The following is a 20,318-nucleotide window of genomic DNA, read 5'->3' on the forward strand; positions in this document are numbered from 1 at the left end:
ATGAAAATTAAAGAACTCCTTACACCAAGGTATTCAAATTAATGACAAAATCATTCATGTAAGAATTTTCAATCGCTTGTGCTAAAAGGAACTCTTTCCATTTAGCGTGGTTAGCCCTTATCTCTTTCCCCAACTCACTATCATCGTCCATTAGAGCCTTTACTGCCTTGTTAACATCGTCCTTTGTAAATAATCCATCTTCTTCACCTTTCTCAACCTCTACTCCAATTCTCAAGTCTCCAGCCATCAATCTTGCATTAATTATCTGGTCGCCGACATGGGGTACCAACACCAATTGGCAATCATTCACCATAGCCTCTGCCAATGAGCCCGAGCCACAATGAGTCACGAAACACCCCACAGAAATGTGCCTTAGGATTAGTTGTTGTGGTATCCAACCTCTATAAATGAACCCTCTTCCATTTACTCTTTCTTGGAATCCTTCTGATAAGGCTGACTCGATTGTTTAAGCTCCCATTGGTGGTTTTAGGGCGACCAGGAATGGTAGACCTGTTAGCTCGAGGCCTAAAACTAATTCTTGGGATTGGTCTTTGTTGAGGCCCAATTTTGGCCCAACTTAAACGAAAAAATTTACCTACCCAAATAACCCCAAAACCTAATTAGACCCAAAACCCAAAAAAAAACCCTAGCCCAATACATTAAAAAATCAGAAAAAAGAAAAATCCCTAGCCCCCCTATTTTCAGCTGCTGCCTCTAGGGCCAACTGCCCTCTGCCACTGCCTGCAGCACCGCCCTTGTAGCATCACCATCCTCTAACTTGCACCTGCAAAACATAAATGAGAAAAGACAGCAACACAAGAAGAAAAAAGAAAAATCATGTAAAAATGGCTATATAAAAGCCAAATAAAAGCAATGTAATTGTCGTAACCATTTTTTTTAAACGGGGATCGACTTTATTTTAAAAGTGAAAATTATAACGGGAGTCGCCACCGATCTTTATTGGGCGTGATCGGATCACCCTTGTTTTAATAAAACATTTTAGTTTACTAAAACGATATTTTGGTCTACGAAATTTGAGAAAACGGGTTCGAGAGTCGGTTACGTACGAGGAAGGATTAGTACCCTCATAACGACCAAAATTGGTACCTAATTGATTAATTAATGTCTTAATATCGAAAATTGAAAAGCTTTAAAATAAATTTTGAAATACGATCCCTTTTTATGAATGTTTAACTAACTTGAAGTGGATATTAAGATTCTCTTATTTCGAAGGAGTAAAATATCACATCCAACACGTAGGACACGACATTTCTAACCTTCGATACCCAAAATCATTTCATGATTTCCAAATCTTATGCATTGAAATTTTAAAAAGGATATCTGTTTATTCGGTCAAGTGATAAATCGAAACCCAACACGTAGGGCATGATTTCTCGAAATTTCCAAACACGAAATATTGCCTTATTTGCAAAAAATCTTATCTCGAGGTAATAAGATGTCACATCCAGTGAGTTAGGACACAACACCTCAAATCTCAGAGAGTAAACATTTTATTTAAAACTCGTATTATGATTTAAAAGAATATGCCGTTATTTAGGTTAAATGAGAAAAATCGAAACCCAGTAAATTAGGACACGATTTTCTCGAATTTCCAAGAACAGAATATTGCCTTATTTTATTTTTGTATATTCAAATAAATATGTATGCAATGTTTAAAACCATGCATATCATTTGAGTTTCAGTGTAAAGAATGAACCTTTAACATGGCTCATGATGAATGATAACACGAATAAACAACATAACGACTTATCTATAATAATAAAACAACGAGTATGCCGGGGCAATTAGCAACTAAATCTAATATTAATTAAACCATGATATACATAAGAATAATAATGAAAGAAAGTGGAATATGTATAAAAAATGAATATGCAAACATCAAAAAGAAATAAATAAATAACAAAGAAGGGTTAAAATAATATAACAATGACGATAGTAAGATTTGGTGAAAACATGAGATTATAGACAATCATATTTAAGAAATATATGTAATAATGAACAAAAAGAAAAAAATCGAAATTATATAAATAAATAAATCAAACAACTTGAAGTAATACAAAATTTAAGGATAAATAGGTGTACGTATAATATTACATTTAGAAATAAAAATAACAAACAAATAGTTAAAGTAATGTTGGATAATAATCTAGGTAGAGTATTAAAAAGGAATAATAATAAAAATACTATGATAGTAATGATGACAATATTAATAATCAAATTGCAACAACAGAACGAACAAAGTGGCTCAAAATAAAATAAAAATCAAAATAGGAGGTGCATAATAATAAAAGATAAAATATAACATGAAGATAATAATAATAATAATAATAATAATAATACGCGTAGTAGAAAACACAAATAATCTAGATTTTAAAATATACGTGTATATATATACATATATATAAAAGTACTTAAATGGAATATTATACAAAATGTTAGGATAATATAACATGAAAATTCCAAAATAATGATTTTTCAACAAGGCAAAACCAATAAAGCAATCTCGGCAAAAAGAGAAAAAAAAAATAAATAAAAATAGTAATAAAAAATAAAAAAATTGAATGAATCCTTTTGGAAATAAGTATTGAATAGATAATAAGCCTAATTAAAATAAATTTAAAATAAAAGGGGTAATCTGAAAATAAAGAAACCAACATGGGGGATCACTGTGTAATGTGCGCAAATGCACAAGGACTAAAACTGGAAATAATCCAGGTCCCATAATGTAGTACTTAGACGCGGACCGAATTGCCAACATGCGTAAATTTTGAAGCCAAATTAAAAAAGGAAGTGAAATAAATAAGGCATGGTTGAGTGCTTGCACAAAGGGGGAGGACTCAATGTGAAATTCCCCTATTTTCAACTTAAAAGGCGCAGATCAGGCCTGTTAAACAAGTTGAAATGAGGGCCTTCCTTTTTACAAATAATTTAAAACCCCTTTTTTATTCCCTTTTTCAAATGCAGCCACCTTTTAACTAAAAAAAATCTATAATCCTAAAATCAGTTAAACATTGCAGCAAAAAAACAAAAAAAAGGAAAGAAAAAGGGGAAACCCAAAATGTTTGCCCCCATTTGGTCTGCCGTTCAACCACCACCAGTCCACCATGAACAATGGATGGTGGTCTACCAAAGCGTTCCCCTTATGCCTTCATTTAAAGCCCAGCCTCAAGGCTCATCAATTTCGGCCTCAAAACCCCTCTCAACCTTCGACGCCGGCAAAGAAGACGAGGATTTGGTGGCTCGTTCGCAAAGTAAGTATTCTATCTTCTCTTTATTATACTAAAACGCATGCAGAGCAAAAAAGAAAACAAAATAGACCTGAGAAAAATAATGTACAAGACTTTTGAAATCTTTTTTTCTTTTTGATTGCTCTTTTTTTATATATTTCAATCTTTGTGTGTATAAAAATACAATGTTTTTTTTATTCCCGAAATTCCCCTATTTTCAATCAGTTCCCTCTCCCCAAAATACCATCGATCCCCCCCTTTGCACTCATTTTTCCTGCTCTTATAACCGAACGGAGTACAATATTTTATATTTCTTCTATTGTTTTGGTTCTATTTTTGTCGTTTGCTCTTGTTTGCATCTGTTGTTTGCGCGTGGTTTCTTCCTTGCAGGTGTCAGAGGCGTGCAATGCGCGTGGAGGCAACAGACAGTGGTAGCATGGGGCATGTGGCGGCTGAGGCTGAAGGCATGCGGCTGAAAACTTCAATGGCTGTTGAAATTTTTTTTTAAGATAGTGAGCTTGGGCTGTTAGGGTTTGTAAATTGAGTTTGGGTATTGTATTTGGGTTATTGGACTTTTATATTTGGTTATTTGGGTTTTGTTATATTGGGCTAGGGTTTGATGTAAATTGGGTTTGGGTATTTTGGTTTTGGGCCGGGCATAATTGAGCCTGTACAGTAATGGCTGGACATTTTAAAAAAAAAACAGCAAGCAATATAAAAAAGATAACCACAAAGTCATTGGAAAAAAAGGAGGTTCAAATTGGGTTATGGTTTTTTCTTCTTTTTTTTTTCTTTTTTTTTTGTTTTGTTATTCGAATTCATCTCTTTTCATTCATATATTAAAATATCTCAAAATATATATAATATATATATAATAAATAAATAAGGGGTACCTTTCGAAGTTTCGGCCACCGTGCGCGGTGGCCAGCGACGGCGATGGAGGCAGGACGTGGTGGCGATCGGCGGGGAATCCTCGCCGAAGCAATGGCCTCTGCAGAAAACAAAGAGGAAGAAAGGAAATTTTTTTTAAGAGAAGAGAAGAAATGAACTTTTTCAAAAAAAATTGGGTTTATATAGGCCACCAAAACGACGTCGTTTTGGGACTGGCCTCAAACGCCCAAAACGACGTCGTTTTGAGATGACCCGACCCGCTCTCATTTCAGGATCTGCGTGTTTTCATTGGAGGGGCTATTTGCGCATTTAGCCCTTCCGCTTTTTTATTACCTTGCAATTAAGTCATTTTTTATTTTTAATTTGGCCTAGAAATTTGTCGCGATTTTCAATTTAGTCTCCGCTGATGTGCTGTGTTTTGATGGGAAGGAATAATTGCTGTTTCGGTCCCCCTATGTTTTGCGCGCGTTCAAATAAGTTCTTTCTTTTGTTCTATTTCGAAATTCGCCCCAAAACTTCATTTTTAATTCAATTTTGTCCTTTTTTCACTTTTTCTCATTATTTTATTTTAATTTTAATATTATATATACTATTATATTTTATTACTATTATTATTATATTTATTATTTATTAGCATTAGTATTATTTTCATTTAATACTTATATGTATATATATTATATAGTATTATTAATAGTTTTTTTTGCTATTACTATTTTTCTTAACTTTATATTATGTATATATTCTTTTAATATATTAGGTATATTTTAAATTCTATATTACGTATATATATATTTTATACTATATTATGTATACATTCTTAAATATTATTAGTTATATATTTTTATGTTATCATATATGTATTTGTCTAATGTTATATTACATATATACTTTAAAAGCTATATCAAGTACGTATATATTATGTACAGTTTTTCTTAAATATTATATCATATATATTTAAATACTAATACTATGTATATATGTTTTCAATTTATATATGTTTACGTATATATAACGTTACTAATTTTCTTTTATTATTTTTATTTTCTCCGGTACACATTGTCATTAATATATTCTTATTATTACTATATCTATTATTTGTTAGCATTTTACTACTACTATTATTAATATTATTTTTTTAATCCATACTTATATGTATATATTATGTAAATATTTTAACACTATATTATGTATATATATTTTAATACCATATTTTGTACATATTATTATATCTATTTTTACCCTATTATATTTTATTATATGTGTATATATATACTTTTATATATTATTATATTTATTATTATACTTATTATTTTCACTATTGTTACTTATTATTTTATTTTAACATTATTATGTCAAACTTAGTATACATATGTCTTTTCGTTTATATTGTCATTTTCTGTTATATATATTATTTTGTTATGGTATCAATACATTTTTATCCTTTTCATTTACTGTAAATGTTATTTATAATTACTCTAATATCCTAATATTATATTATAATATTTTTATTTTATTAATCACCTCATTATTTTGCATCGTTTATTTATTCACGAATTTTTGTCACAATACATGAATTTTAAATAAAGGCAAGCTTATTTTCAAAGTTCGAGATGCCGTGTGCTAACTTATTGGATATGACATTTTGTTACCTCGAGATAAGATTTTTGTAAATAAAGTCAATATTCAGTATTTGGAAGTTCGAGAGATCGTGCCCTAACTTACTCGATTTTGATTTTCCTCGTTTACCCTAAATAATCAAATATCTTTTTAAATTGAGTTAAAATACATAAATTTTACATAAAAGGCAAACTCACTCTCAAAAGCCCGAGATGTCGTGTCCTAACTTATTGGATGTGACATTTTATCACTTCGAGACGAGGATATCTTTAATATTCGAGTTTTTTTACAAAGAGAGGAATTGTATTTCAAAGTATTTTAAGTTTTCAATTTTCAACACTAAGACACTAATTAATCAACTAGGTACCAATTTTTGGACATATCGAGGGTGCTAATCTTTCCTCGTGAGTAATCGACTCCCGAACTCATTTTTTAATTTTCGTAGATAAAAAATTATCGTTTTAATAAATCTTAACTTTTATTAAAATTATTAATTTGAGGTAACCTGATCACACCTCGTAAAAAAGATTAGTGGCGACTCATCTATTCAAATCTAAGTCGATTCCCGTTTTTCTTTAAAAAATGGTTACGACAGTCTATTTTTTAGAACGCATTCACTCCCGAAGGCACAAAATATCAATGTCTTGGCGTCAAAGTTGTTTAATAACTTTTCCATCGTTCTTCTAACTCCATTTTTTGTGGCTCTGGCACTACCGGACCAGCATAGAGCATTGGCTTTTCAAATTGGTTTCCAATATATTCACAATAAGGCCCTTCAATCTCCTTGCATGTCTTGAAAGCAATAGCGTCACAATCACTAAATGACCTTAGATGGCGTTCCGCGAATGAAATACCACTTCCATAATCCATTTTTGTTCCAGCAGCTAATCCTTGAGCTTCATACATGCGTAGCTTTATACTTGAAGAAGGAAAACCTTTTGGAGGCTTGAGGAGATCAAGCCCGGTTAAACCTCTTTCAAGAATTTTCCTTGCAGGACTAAGAATATAGCCAATAGTTCCAGAGCTAATGATACAATAGAGCACGGACTTTATGCCTAGCTTGCGAGTCAAAGCTGGCATCCAACAAGTGAAATCAAAGAAAACAAAATGGGGCTTGAGTTCACGAAGTTAAGCTTCAATATCTGGTTCTGTGCGATCCATGGCACTCATAATGAGAGGATGTAAAGGGAAAGGAACATCGTTTGTTGTTTCAGCACCAACAGGCAAACCTTCAACATGTGGAACGATGATTGGAATGAAGGTTATGAGATCCGGATAGAGATTGAAAGCCTCAACCTTGCCTAGTGTTTTGGCTGGCAAAAAGAAAGAAATTTTGTGACCTCTCTGTGCTAGTTTGTTGGCCATATGAATGAATGGAGTAATATGGGCAATGGCAAACCATGGATACATTGCAATGCGAAAAGTTTTCCTACCATAGTTGACGAGTGTTGTGATTATATTCCACAAAAATACAAATTCTAGACAAACTCGAGTGCTTCAAATGCGATCCTTGAAATTGCTTATGTAATTCAATGTTTAGAAACTTATTGTGTTGTATGGTTTTTGAATGGTTTTTGCATCTGTGGCAGAAGACTAAAAGACTTGTGGAGACCTGCTACCATTAAGGCTGTGTCGGTGATGGGAAATGAAAAGACCTTATGGAGGCCAGCTGTTTTGTCGACTGAAATTTTGATTAGGTTTCCTTTTTTTTATTTGCTTGTTTTTTTCAGTTTTTTTTGGGCCATTGAATTTGTGGATAATTTGTTGCTTCGGCTAAGTCCTTTTATTTATAAAATTCAGTCGATTTCTTCAAAAAACAAAAAAAACTTATTGTGTTGTTCTTTATTACAACCATGCCTGGTTTCTTGCAAAATAAAAAACAAAGTACTCAACTTTGGTAAGAAGCTGAAATTTTAAAATTATATGTGTTTAAAAAGCCAGTCTAACATACAATTATGCCTCAAGAATTGAACTTGTACTTAATTTTTATTTATTTATAGTAGTTAATTTGTTTAGTTGGTTGGTTAGTTAATTATTAGGGGTATATTCTTGAGTTATATTTCATAATTTTCCAAAATAATATAATATAGTAAAAATAAAAAATAATTAAATAAGTATATAGTTTATTACATACAAGATAAAATTAAGCCATAATGGGTGCAAGAATAACGCCCATAATTCTAGCTATCAAACGGCCATGGATGGAGCATGGGTTGATTTATTTACTCATGGTGCAGCGACTAGAGAAATAAACAACGCTTCTATTGGTGGTGTGTTGCGTGATCATAATGATGCACTCCTTTTGAGGTTAAGTTTTGGAGTATTCTAGATGGGTTACTCATCCGGTTTAGCAAAGAATTTAAACAGGCCACGATTCAGTTTGACAATCCGAAGGTGGTCTAAGCCTTGATTGATAATGGGATGGAAGATTCAGGAATCACTATGCTTAGGAGGGTTCAACCCATTATGAGATCTAAAGGTCAATGGTGGATTAGGTATATACCTAAGAAAGATAACATAATTGCAAATCGGCTGGCTAAGCTGAGTTTAGCGTGAAAGTCAAGCTTACAGGTTTTCGATGATGCTCCCAATGAAATTTTAGGGGTTTTACAACAAGACAAAGCGAGTTATGCTTTTAATCATTATAATTTGATGTAAACTTTAGTTTTTGCTATTTATCACCAAAAAAAATTTACTAGGTTTGTTTTAGAATGTTGTGATTAGGATTCGGAATTTTAAAATTTTAATATGTTATTGTAATATTTTAACTTCTGTAAAATATTTATAAAACAATTATCGAAATTAACATTAAAACAAAGTTAATTAGAATAAATATTAAAAGCTATTAATCGTGACTTATTTTTTTATGAATACAATATAAAGGGCAAAGGAATAGAGGATGAAAGAGTTCGAACTAATGTTATATTTTTTTATGAATACAATATAAAGGGCAAAGGAATAGAGGATGAAAGAGTTCGAACTAATGTTATATAAGTGTTTGACAAGAACTGTAATTAGTCTTCCACTCAAATATCAACAAAAGGTATAAGTAACTTCGTTGCAAGAAAATTTTACCTTTTTTTATACATAAATCATAATATTTTCTCTAAAATATTGGAATATTTAGGTAAAAAAATATTATTAATTATGAATAGTATTAATCAATTATTAGTTTTGTTTTAGTAAATTAAAAATAATTTATACTACTATATATAAAAGGAAGGCCTTCTTTTACTTTGGTATTTACTCTCTTTTTTTAACCATTTTAACAATAATGGATTAATTTTAATTATGGTGCCTCTACTTTTAGATTATATACTGTACTGCTATGTAAAAGGATGGCCTTATTTGACACCTGTCCTTGCTTTTTTTTTTCCTTTTACATTTTTAACAATAATGGTTTATTTCAATTATGGTCCCTCTATTTTTAGATTATATAAAAAGGTTCAAATTTCAATTTTGGTCCCTATACTATTCTCAAATTTGAGATGTACTATTTATACTTTAATTGTTGACATAATTTGGTACCTAAATATTTAATATGTTATTAGTTAGTCCAAATATTTTATTCTAATTAGAATACTGACGTAAACTTAAAGAATTGTTAATATCATTAAAATTTTTGTCAAAAATACCAAATGGAAGATTGTTGAGATTTTTTGTACTTGCTCGTTCCTTATTTTGTTAGAATGAGATGGATTTTCTACTTCGGCCATGGGGAGATTTTGGGCCCAACATTGCTAGCTGAGTATGGTCAATAAAATGGTGGCATATTTGACAAAACTTTCTTTTTGTTTGGCTAGGACTCTATAACTCTTCAACTAATCTCCTTGATGAAGCTATGAGTCTATCCAATAAGGATTGAGTATTTATCATTATCTTTTAATGTGTTTGAAGTTGTTTGGGAACTTGTTTAGGTATTCTTTGGAGAGTTTATTGATTGTATTGTGGGGTATTTGGGTAAGTGATTTGTGACAATTGGGGTCGGTATTGGGGCTGCAATTACTTCTATGTGTAAGGGTAGATTAGACTTAAGCCAATAGATGATCCGAATGATCATTGAATAAAATCATTTACTAGGTGAGGCTTCGCAAATGTATGACTGTTGTATGTGAATTGTGTTAACGAATATCATGTGTTAATTCTCTCCTTACTTTGTTTCTTGCGTTACTTTGCATTTAATATTTCTATTTGTTTCTACTTTAATAATAGTTAGAATGAAATTGTTTTTGAAGTGCAAAAGGAATGCTTTTTCAAATGGTATCAAAGCGAATTTAAAGAGTTGTTTGAATGTGATCCTTTGTTTGGTTTGCAACTATGAAATTCATAAGAGAAAGTAGTTTAATTGCTCGATAGCCGTTGATAATTGGTTCAAAAAACTTGCATATTGGAAGGCTCGTATGAGAGCTTTCATCATGTCTAGTAATGAAGCTACTTGGGAAGCTAATGAAGATGAGTGGACTCAACCCATTGTGACGGCTACCGATGGCACCACACATCCAAAAGATAGAAACAAATACACTACTAAAGAAAGAAAAACTGCTCACTGAAACTCACAAGCTCTAAATGCTATAATTAACAGAGTTGTCATTGAACAATTTAAGATGATTTCATTTTGTGAATCAACAAATGAAGTATGGACTATTTTGCAAAATAACATAAAGGGAATGTTACTGTCCAAATTTTTACTACAAAGTTCGAAGTTTTAAAATGTTTGAAAATAAAACTATTTCTGAGTTTTATGCAAGATGCTTTCTATCTTGGTGATCATTTTTCTGAGAATAAATAGAAGTTTAAAGCTTATCAAAGTTTTGTTGGATGGACTCTTGCATCAACTTATAAATAGGCTGCTTGTTGCGTCCTTTAAAGAACTATTTTGGAGTGTCTTTGTTGATAGCTTTGCTGTGTTTTCTTTGTGGTTATTTTGTAATACTCTTTTGATTATATTATGAGATATTTGGGCGAATGATTTGTGACGATTTGGGTTAGTATTGGGGCTGCAATTACTTCTTTGTGCAAGGGAATGTTAGAATTAAGCTAAAAAGTGATCCGAATGATTATTGAATAAAAACATTCAATGTAGAAATGACCAATTTACTTTTTAATCTAACATACAATTATTAATTTGCCCATTTTCTTATTAGAAAGGGCAAAATATAATCTGACTGTTAGTACAGGACTTTCAAGATACTTTTACCTTTGTCTACCTGTAACGATAGATAAAATCCCGGAAAAAATTCCCATTTTTCACACTTCACGCCAATTAGAATCAATCTCTGGTAATTTCAAATTTTCAGTTTGTTTTTGTTTATCTATGAAATTCAAACCTTAAATTCTTTATCCATTTGTTTATTTTTTCAAATAGAATTTTATTTTATTTTTGGATAAATATGCTTGATATTTTCATTATCAATTTGAATAAGCCTTTGAAATTCGCTTCAATTTTATTTATTTTTTCTGTTGCGTTTTTCTTCCGGAGAAAGAAAATTTAAGAAAATAGATTTTTTTTGGCTGCTTAACCTAATTATTTATCTTTAAAAAGAAAGCATTATTTGCTAGGGTTTGAAATTTGAATCTGATTTCTGGTAAGAACTTTAAATTTGTTGCAAAATTCTGGAAAATTTCATGCTGATTTTGGTTGTAATTTGATGTGTTGAAGGGATTTAAGGATGGGAAAGAGGAAATCAAGAGCAAAGCCTGCTCCTAAGAAGCGAATGGATAAGCTTGATACCGTTTTCAGTTGTCCCTTTTGTAACCATGGCACCGGTGTCGAATGCCGCCTGTAAGTGTAAACTTCTTTTATTTGTTTGTTTTTTTTTTTTTTTGTTTCATTTAATAACTAAGGGGATTTTGAAACAAAATCTTCTATTTGATGATTAGTAAAGGAATGGACATCAGCTTGCGCATTAATTGCCAGCTTAAATCTGATGTGGTGCAGGGGCGAAGGCAAAGGGTGCAGGCGGTGACCTTGGCCCCCAAAAAGTAGTAGATTTGCTATTTAGCCCTTTAAAATTTTATGAAATTAAATGTTAATATAATGATAAATTATACTTTGGCCATCTCTAAAGCAATTTTCCAGCTTTGCCCTTGATGTGGAGTACATATAAAACATGGTATCAAATTTTAAACATTACCTAATACATGAACCGCTTGAATTTGACACTGTTAAAAGAAAATTGTCATAAAAATTTAGGAGGCTTTTTTTAAACATGTCAAAGAGAAGATGTTCATGGTATAGGTATAAATGTGTTTAAAATTTCGTTCACGTCAGATCCAAGCTAACATTTAATGCCCTTATGTTGATGGAAGGATGTGATTGATACAATATTGATACTTTAATAGCTCTTTATTAGAATGTTTTGAAGTTTGGGGACTAATTTAAAATTCAAGTCATAGTTTGGGATGTTTGGTTTAATTAATCCAGAACATTAATGAAAGATGTTATGGTTGTGTTCACAAGGGCGATGCCAGAAAATTGTTTTTAAGTGGGGCTGAAATTAAATTGTAATTTGTACTATAGTAAAAATACAATTTCATTATTTTAATAGCCTATATCTTTATAATTTTTAAAGTATTAAATCAATTTTTTATTATTTTTAGACGGGCCAGAGGGCAATTTTACCTTTATTAATGTAAAATTTAAAAAATTTTAAAGTGCCTAAATGGAAAATTTTCCATTTTGGGGGGCAGGGGCAGCTAGACCCCTGTGTGTTTACTAAGTTGTTGGTGTTTATCTATTCCAGTGACATGAAGAATTTGATCGGCGAAGCCTCATGCCGGATTTGCCAGGAAAGCTTCAGCACCGTTGTAACAGGTACTTATGATGCTGTTTAACTTTTGCAATTGTGATGAAAAACTATGTTGGGCATCTATATTTTTAACTCTTCTATGTTTATTTTTTGTTTCTGTTTGCAGCTTTGACCGAAGCAATAGACATGTAAGTGCGATTGATCCGGTGTTTACTCGTTGTTTCCCTCATTTGATCTCTCTTGTATGTTTATTCTTTCTTGTGACTTTCCAGATACAGCGAATGGATCGATGAATGTGAACGGGTTAACAACCTTGAAGACGATGATGGAGACCAAGACGAAGGTTTCATGCCTAGAAAACGGGTTTCGACCTGCGATTGGGATTAGCAATTGCCATAACCAGGTATGTTTTAGAACTTACTAAGCCTGTAATTATGTTAGCTCCCATGACCAATCATTCTTATTATGCTGATATGCACATTCAACAGCATCTTACAATGAATAGTCTTAAGTGATTGATTGAATGGTGAAGGAGCCACATGGTTGAAGAGATATTCTAACTATGTTTTCGTTTTGTATGAACTATAATGCATGTTGATGTAATGCAAATATACTATGACCTATTAGGCATGGTATTGGATGAATATTTGCAACTTTTAATTATATTATCTACTAATTATTCGAACTTTGCTACCCAAATCCAATAGATGATAATTTTTGTTAGATATTGGAGTAGTAAAAGTACCACAAATGCCTTTGTGTTAGAAGTCAGATAGCATTTTGCCCTTTTACTTAAAAAATGGTCAAATTAGTCTCTACACATTAAATTAAAAAACAAATTAGTTTCTATTAGAAATTTTTATCCATTTATATTATTAAAAACTAGTATGGCTGGTGGAATAATCAGACAGTGACATATGTCATGCCACGTGTATCCCATGTTGATGTCCAGGGACAAGTTTTTAACGGTAGAAATGAATAGAATTTTTAATAAAATGACCAGTTTGCTCTATGATGTAATATACAATGATTAATTTGCTTATTTTTTTTAGTAGAGGGGGCAAAATGCAGTCCAACTTTTACTACATGGGCCTCCATGGCACTTTTACCGTATTGAAGTCTTTTAAATATTTGAATTCTTGGTTATTAGTTTAGCATGGCTTGAATCTTATAATAAGTATCTTAGTAGGTAGTATAATAGTTGCCCGAGGAAAAACAGCCATTTTTCTTTGCCTGCCGTAGCTATCTTCCAGTAATTACGGTAGTTACATTGGATTAAAGCGTCGATCATAGTTGTTTTTTATGGTTATTAAAAGTTAAGAGCTTGACTAGGTTTTTTTGATGATGAAAACCCGAAAAAAGGACTGATGAGCATGCAGAAGCTCCCACTTCTATTAGTTAAAATGCTAGAGCATATATAGAACTAGATGAATAGATTCAGCTACTTTGGATTTTATCCTAATTCCTTCGGTTATGTTAGATGATAACTGCTTACAGTGTTGACTGGATAGTCGTACTGTTTACCAAGCCTGCAATCGAACTTCTCAGTCGGTGGTGCCACCACATTCGGAGTGGAATAAGGATTTCCAAGACCAACCTTCATACTAATCTTGGCCCTTCCTGTGACGCCGCACTAGTTATTGCATGGGAACTCCACCGTGAGTTTTCCCAATTCGCTGGTATCCCCTTTGCGCTTTTCTTACCATCAACAAGCTTCGATTCCAACCTATACAAGGCACAAGCATCACATTTGTTGATTTCATATTCGTAATAGTGCCACTTGAAACGGTTCAGTGTCTGTGGATCCATATAATATGATCTTTTCAGTCCTTCGAGTTCATTCATGACTTGCTTTCTCGACATGCAAACCACGGCCGTTATAATCTGTCAAAGACCTGTTTTCTGTTCCCTCTTTTGAACGAGGTTCATCGAAAAAGAGTCAGGAACTGAAAGATCAAAGAGCCCTGCAGTCATGGAAAGAACACTGTAAATGATAAGGTTGCCACTAGAACCAAGTAAAGCTATATCGAACAAGACATACCAGGAGCATTCCATGGAGACTTTGCAGTTGCAGCTCCCTCACATTCAGGTATACTGGCATCCCGTGTCTTAGCACCTAAAGCAAACCATCCGACCAGGTTGTAGAACATTCCCAAGTTAATCGACACTGCATCGACTTCCGAAGGCAGTGAGTCTTTGCAACTATCGATCATCGGAAAAGCCACACTCGTGTTGCCCCCTATTCACTCCGTAACCCTGTAGAAACATATCGATTATCAAGCTCGCCAATGAATGCCTTTTTTTCCACGTAATTAAGTGAAAAACAGTACCGTACGAATCACTTCAGAAAAAAAATGAAACATAAATGGTTAAATCAACTATTATTTCTTTTGATTTAATACCGTAAATAAGGTTTAAATTATGTCAAATTAAAATAAAAGGATTAAATTATAAATATTTTTCATAAAGAAGAATAAAAATAAAATTCGACCATTAGAAAAGCAGGGTGACCCCAATGTTTGTCGTAGCCTAAAAACACATTTGGGTAAATAATTTGAATAAATAATCTTGAGTTATTTAATGGATTATTATTTGATTCAAAAAATCGTTATGTGTCTTATTTATTTAATTTTTATTTTTAAAATATTAATTAAGGTCATTTGACAATTTTTTAAGTTTATTTGTGGAGTTAAAAATTTTAATTGTCATCGTATCAACTAATTTGACAATATTCGACACATGGTAGTATTTGAACTCTGATTATGGGATTAAAATTTTTCAGTGTTTCAAATATTAACCTGATTTAATAATTCATATTGCTTTCATTTTCATTTTCATTTTCTATTTTATTTTATTTATAATTTTCTAATAAAACCCAATATATAAAATATATAGGGTTTATATACTATCTAGTACTTGAGTTTGGTTTTAATATTTAATTTAGTACTTGAAGATTTTTTTTATGTCAATTTAGTTCTTAAATTTGGATTCAATGTTTAATTTGGTACCTATAACAAACACTATCATATGGCCTAATTAATGTTTGACACGTGAACTCCCGTAAGAAAAACATGTATTTAATTGGGATATGAAAAAGCTCAAATACAAAATTAAACATTGAAGCCAAATTTGGGTACGTAATTGGGACAAAAGAAACTCAAGTCTCAAATTGAAAAAACTCAAATACCAAATTGAAATATAAAAAACCCCTCAAATATCGAATTAAACATTCAAACCAAATTCGGGTAAACAATAATAATAACAATAAATCAATGGCCAAAAAAGGAAAAAGACAAAGATAGAACCCTTTTCCCAAAACTTCACTTAAATTCACATGTTTCGAATATTATTATCATAAATATAATAAAAATAAGAGAAGATGAGGCTGACCCAATAATTTTAAGGCCTAAATTGAATGCAATAATCAAATTAAATTTGTAGATTAGATACCATTTTAAGCAACCTTTAACTTCTACTCATAAAATTGTCCTAATTTCCAACATGTAGAGTCAGATCTTGTATAAAATAATTTTTTTTTTAAAAAAAATTGAGTTTGCGTTTTTAATTATAAATATTTGCATAAAAAAATAGAGATTTTTTATTTCACTCAATTAATGATTAGGTCAAGTAATTAATAGTTGAACCGAAAATTAATAATTTATTCGGTTCATTATTTAAGAAGTGAGAGCGACTTTAACCTATAAAAAGCATTTCAATCTCGAAAGAATTTGTTATATATATTTTTAAAAAATTAACCTTTTAATCTTTTAATTTCTTATTAAAATTCATATCATTTCAATCTCCAAAGAATTTGTTATATGTTTGTTATATATTTGGTTGTAATTGCAAAGTTGAAATAGTGAAAAGTTGAATGTTTTATCTTCAAATCTCAGGGTTTTTTTTTATGTGTACGTATTTTTCTTGATTTATCAAAATATAAAAAAAATATAAATATCCTCAAAATAATATTTGTTACCTTGTAAAAGAAGTAATTTTTTGATAATTTCCTAACGAAACCAAGATTCGATCATTGTTAGCACCAATTCAGTCAGTGCCTTAATATAGTAAAGATAGATAGATATTTTTTTAATTATAAATTAAAGTAACATTTTAATATACAAAAAGAAAAAAACCCATTTAACCGAAATTAAAGGTATAATATATATATAAACATATGGGATAAATCTCAAAACTATATATGAACTTTGATCTTGTACGATTTTATACATGAAATTATGGTTTGATTCAATTTTCACAAATCACTAATATTATCAAATTAGTACCATTTGACGTTAATATATTGCATATACAAACAATTATATTAATTTAATATGAAAATAAATGTATGTATTCATTTTCTTAAATGTGTACAATTAAGTCAAAATCAAAGTTTTATAGACATATGAATCACAATTCAAGTTTTATGTACATAAAATGCACAAAATCGAATCACAATTCAAGTTTTATGTACATAAAATACACAAAATCAAAATTCATGTATCAAATTGTACATTAAACCAAAATTCATGTATAAATTTGATATTTGTCCCTAAACAATAATACAAGTTGGCAGAATAGTTAGGAAAGAAAGTTGGCAAGTTACAAGGCATTGATTGTGAATATGTCCCTTCTACAACAAGTTACAATCCAAAAATTCCCAAGTTATAACAATCCATCAATTCCTACATATAATCATTTCAATCATTTTTGAAAACTGAATTCAACCCAAAATTGTAATAGAAAAATAAACCCAAATGTCTTTCAAAAAGGAGAATCTTGATTTGATTTTAGTCCCTGCTGGTTTGCTCATCATGTTTGCTTACCATCTATTCCTTTTATATAGATACATACATCGTCCTCACACAACGGTGATCGGTTTTGAAAACACCGATAAAGAAGCTTGGGTCGAACGAGTATTGCAGGTAATGATTACCCCTTTTTTGAACTCGATCAACCCATCTTTTATTTTAGTTAGTTTACGTTTTGATCATTCTACTTTAAAAAATTACAAAATGGTTACTAAAGTATTCAAAAGTTTTTATTTAAGTCATTAGATTGTTAAATTTGGTTTTAGAAAAAGTCTGGCTAGCAAAGCTCCGAATGAGGATTCGACAATTGATACGGTAGTTCAATACCTATAGACGAATAAAATAACATATCTTAGATTCAAGTTAAACTAATGTTCAGTGTCAAAGATTGAAAAATAAAACTATTTGAATTTTCATTCGCAAATTCGTGACTATTAAAGTTGTTTTATGAAAAAAATTAAACTGCAAAATAGAAAAAAAAAATGAAAGCTTTCGATTGGTGTAGATGCTACAAATAAAAAAAGCCATGCAACAGCGATACTAACATTCCAATGACTTAAATAAAAATTTTTAAATAATTTAATAATCAAAACGTAAACTTATTAAAAATTTAATGACCAAAAAATAAATTTATCTTTTTCTTTTTTTGTTGTTCACCATGTGTTTGATTATTGCCTTCTTCATTTTTGTAGGCTGATAAAGAAGCTATTAGCAATGCTCTAACAGTCATTGCGTCGAACACCTCAGCTGCAACTTTTTTATGCTCAGTTTGTTTAACACTAAGCTCTCTAATCGGTGCTTGGCTTGGGAATTCATCAAATAATTTCTTCGTAAGCAATTTAATCTATGGAGATACAAGGCAATCCACGATGTCAATCAAATATATTTGCATTTTAACTTGTTTTTTCATTGCATTTTGTTGCTTTGTTCAATCGGCAAGGAACTTTGTTCATGCAAATTATTTGATAACTACACCCAATTGTGAAGTACCGATGGAAACTGTGAAATTAACTGTTCTTCGAGGTGGCGAGTTTTGGTCACTTGGGCTTCGATCACTTTATTTTGCTCTTGATTTGATTCTTTGGTTTTTTGGACCAATCCCAATGTTTGTTTCTTCAGTAATCATGGTGTTTATCCTTTATTATCTTGATACAAACACTAAACCATTGCATTACCATCAAAATCTATACACCCATAAAGCTTCTTCAACAAGTAATTGTTCGGTTGCCAAGTATTGATTTTTTTTTAAATCGGGTCCATGTCAGTTTTATGGTTCATTTTCAGGTTCGAGGTTATCATTCTCAACAGTCATGGTGTTTATCGTTTATTATCTTGATACAAACTAAACCATTGCATCCTCATCAAAATCTAAACACCCATAAAGCTTCTTCAATAAGTAATTGTTTAGTTGCCTAGTATTGATTCTTTTTACATCAAGTCTATGTTCGTTTTATAGTTCATGTTCAGGGTTTAGAGTTATCCTTTTCAACAATCATGGCATTTATCCTTTATTATCTTGATACAAACACTAAACCACCCATAAAAACTTCTTCAACAAGCAATCATCCATATCTATTTTACAGTTCATGTTCAGGGTTCGGGACTATTCCTTGCAACGATATTGCAATGTTCAGGGTTTGGGATAGTTCATATTTGTGTTTAAAGTGATGTATATTTGTATAAATTTTGATATATTTGTATATTCGATTGCGTTGTGTTGATATAAAACAAAAGTTGATTTTGAGTTTGATTTATATGAATTGAATCAATTCGAGTTTAAAAACTTCACAAGTAAGGTTAAATACACGACATATACCTTTCAAGGTTTAATAAAAAATATAAAATTAAGATTTTTTTTATAAAAGACATGCGATAGTATTTGAATCCTGCTTGTGAAATTAATTTTTTTTCACTAGTAACGTATCAAATATTAACTCTATTTAATAATTTATGTTATATTTATGGGTAAACTACAAAAATAGTCATCTAACTATTATTTTTTTCGATTTAGTTCTAAAATATTTTATTTCAAAAAGTTAAGTAATTAAATCGAAAAAATTAATAGTTAAATGATCAAAATAAAACTAAAAGCATAGTTGGACGACTATTTTTATACTTTATCCTATATTTATTTTCAAGTTCATTGTTCTTTTCAAAACTCTGATATATAAAATAATAAATCAATGGCTAAAAAGATTTCAAAGAATTTTCAAGTTCAAATTTGTTTCAAAGTGTTTTACAGTTCAAAATATTAATAAAAAATTTAAAAATATTTTTTATTAATAAAATTTAATTATTTAAATTAATAGTAAATTAAATTATTATTGTTATTCTCAAATATAAATGTAGTAAAATAAGAAAAGATGACGCTTCATTCAATTTTTAAGGGCTAAATTGAATATAATAACCAAAACTAAATTATAGATTATATATTTTTAGGCAACCTTCAACTTCTACTGATAAAATTGTCGTAATTCTCAACTTGTAGAGCCAAATCTTGTATAAAATATTTGTTTTAAATTGATTTTGTTTTTTCTTACATCAATGATAATAAAAATAAATAAATTCGAATTAAATTTAGTCCTTAATATTTATATTTTTTTGTTAATTTGGCCATTATTTATTTTTGAACTAAATTTGACCATCAACCTTTAAAAAAAAGTCAAATTGCATTTTTTTAACGAAAAATATTGATTAAAATGTTAAAGTTTGACGTCACCTCATAATATCTCTAGCCATATATGATAAAATCAATCACCTAGCTAGTATGTCCAGCCGTATATGCTTTTCCAAAATCTTCAACTGAGACGAATGTGGTTGATGAAGCTTAGTCTTCTTTGATTAAATTATTGATTCTCTATCTTTTTCTTGGCCGCTCATCATCCACATTTCCATACTTATTTCGAATCGCACATAAAAAATATTCAATCTACAAGATTAAAAACAATATAGATATAATATATATAAGTTAAATATTTGAGTATCATAATCAAAATTAAAACTTG

General features: G+C 30.4%; 2 protein-coding genes and 1 pseudogene across 9 annotated transcripts; 2 read left to right on the top strand and 1 right to left on the bottom strand.

Annotated features, from left to right (window-relative positions):
- Positions 1–19: 19 nt before the first annotated feature.
- Positions 20–7,378, bottom strand: LOC107943302 (cyanidin 3-O-galactoside 2''-O-xylosyltransferase FGGT1-like; annotated as a pseudogene).
- A 3,528-nt stretch (positions 7,379–10,906) lies between these two features.
- LOC107943300 (transcription elongation factor 1 homolog) lies at positions 10,907–14,004 on the top strand. 8 transcript variants are annotated; one of them, XM_041116410.1, is made up of 7 exons: positions 10,907–11,035; positions 11,416–11,538; positions 11,637–11,738; positions 12,500–12,570; positions 12,672–12,693; positions 12,778–12,908; positions 13,986–14,004. In XM_041116410.1, the coding sequence occupies exons 2-6, from the start codon at positions 11,426–11,428 to the stop codon at positions 12,890–12,892; spliced, it is 423 nt and encodes a 140-aa protein (XP_040972344.1). In that variant the 5' UTR covers positions 10,907–11,035; positions 11,416–11,425; the 3' UTR covers positions 12,893–12,908; positions 13,986–14,004. The 8 variants fall into 8 exon arrangements, with proteins under 8 accessions (XP_040972344.1, XP_040972343.1, XP_040972345.1 ...); XM_041116409.1 differs by lacking the exon at positions 13,986–14,004 and adding an exon at positions 12,994–13,149 and having other exon boundaries at positions 10,908–11,035; XM_041116413.1 differs by lacking the exon at positions 13,986–14,004 and having other exon boundaries at positions 11,011–11,035; positions 11,695–11,738; positions 12,778–13,149.
- A 3,190-nt stretch (positions 14,005–17,194) lies between these two features.
- On the top strand, positions 17,195–19,067 carry LOC107943297 (uncharacterized). Its single transcript, XM_016877046.2, has 2 exons — positions 17,195–17,427; positions 18,006–19,067. Exons 1-2 carry the CDS (start codon positions 17,260–17,262, stop codon positions 18,549–18,551), a joined length of 714 nt encoding a protein of 237 aa, XP_016732535.1. The 5' UTR covers positions 17,195–17,259; the 3' UTR covers positions 18,552–19,067.
- Positions 19,068–20,318: the final 1,251 nt, after the last annotated feature.

Source organism: Gossypium hirsutum, chromosome A06, assembly GCF_007990345.1.
Source record: "Gossypium hirsutum isolate 1008001.06 chromosome A06, Gossypium_hirsutum_v2.1, whole genome shotgun sequence".
Classification (NCBI taxonomy): Eukaryota; Viridiplantae; Streptophyta; class Magnoliopsida; order Malvales; family Malvaceae; genus Gossypium; species Gossypium hirsutum.

Coding starts and splice junctions, on each gene's coding strand:
- LOC107943300 (XM_041116410.1), top strand. CDS start 11,426: ATGGGAAAGAGGAAATCAAGAGCAAAGCCTGCTCCTAAGAAGCGAATG. Junction 11,539..11,636: donor ACCGGTGTCGAATGCCGCCT/GTAAGTGTAAAC, acceptor TTTGATGATTAG/TAAAGGAATGGACATCAGCT. Junction 12,571..12,671: donor CTTCAGCACCGTTGTAACAG/GTACTTATGATG, acceptor TTCTGTTTGCAG/CTTTGACCGAAGCAATAGAC.
- LOC107943297 (XM_016877046.2), top strand. CDS start 17,260: ATGTCTTTCAAAAAGGAGAATCTTGATTTGATTTTAGTCCCTGCTGGT. Junction 17,428..18,005: donor GGGTCGAACGAGTATTGCAG/GTAATGATTACC, acceptor TCATTTTTGTAG/GCTGATAAAGAAGCTATTAG.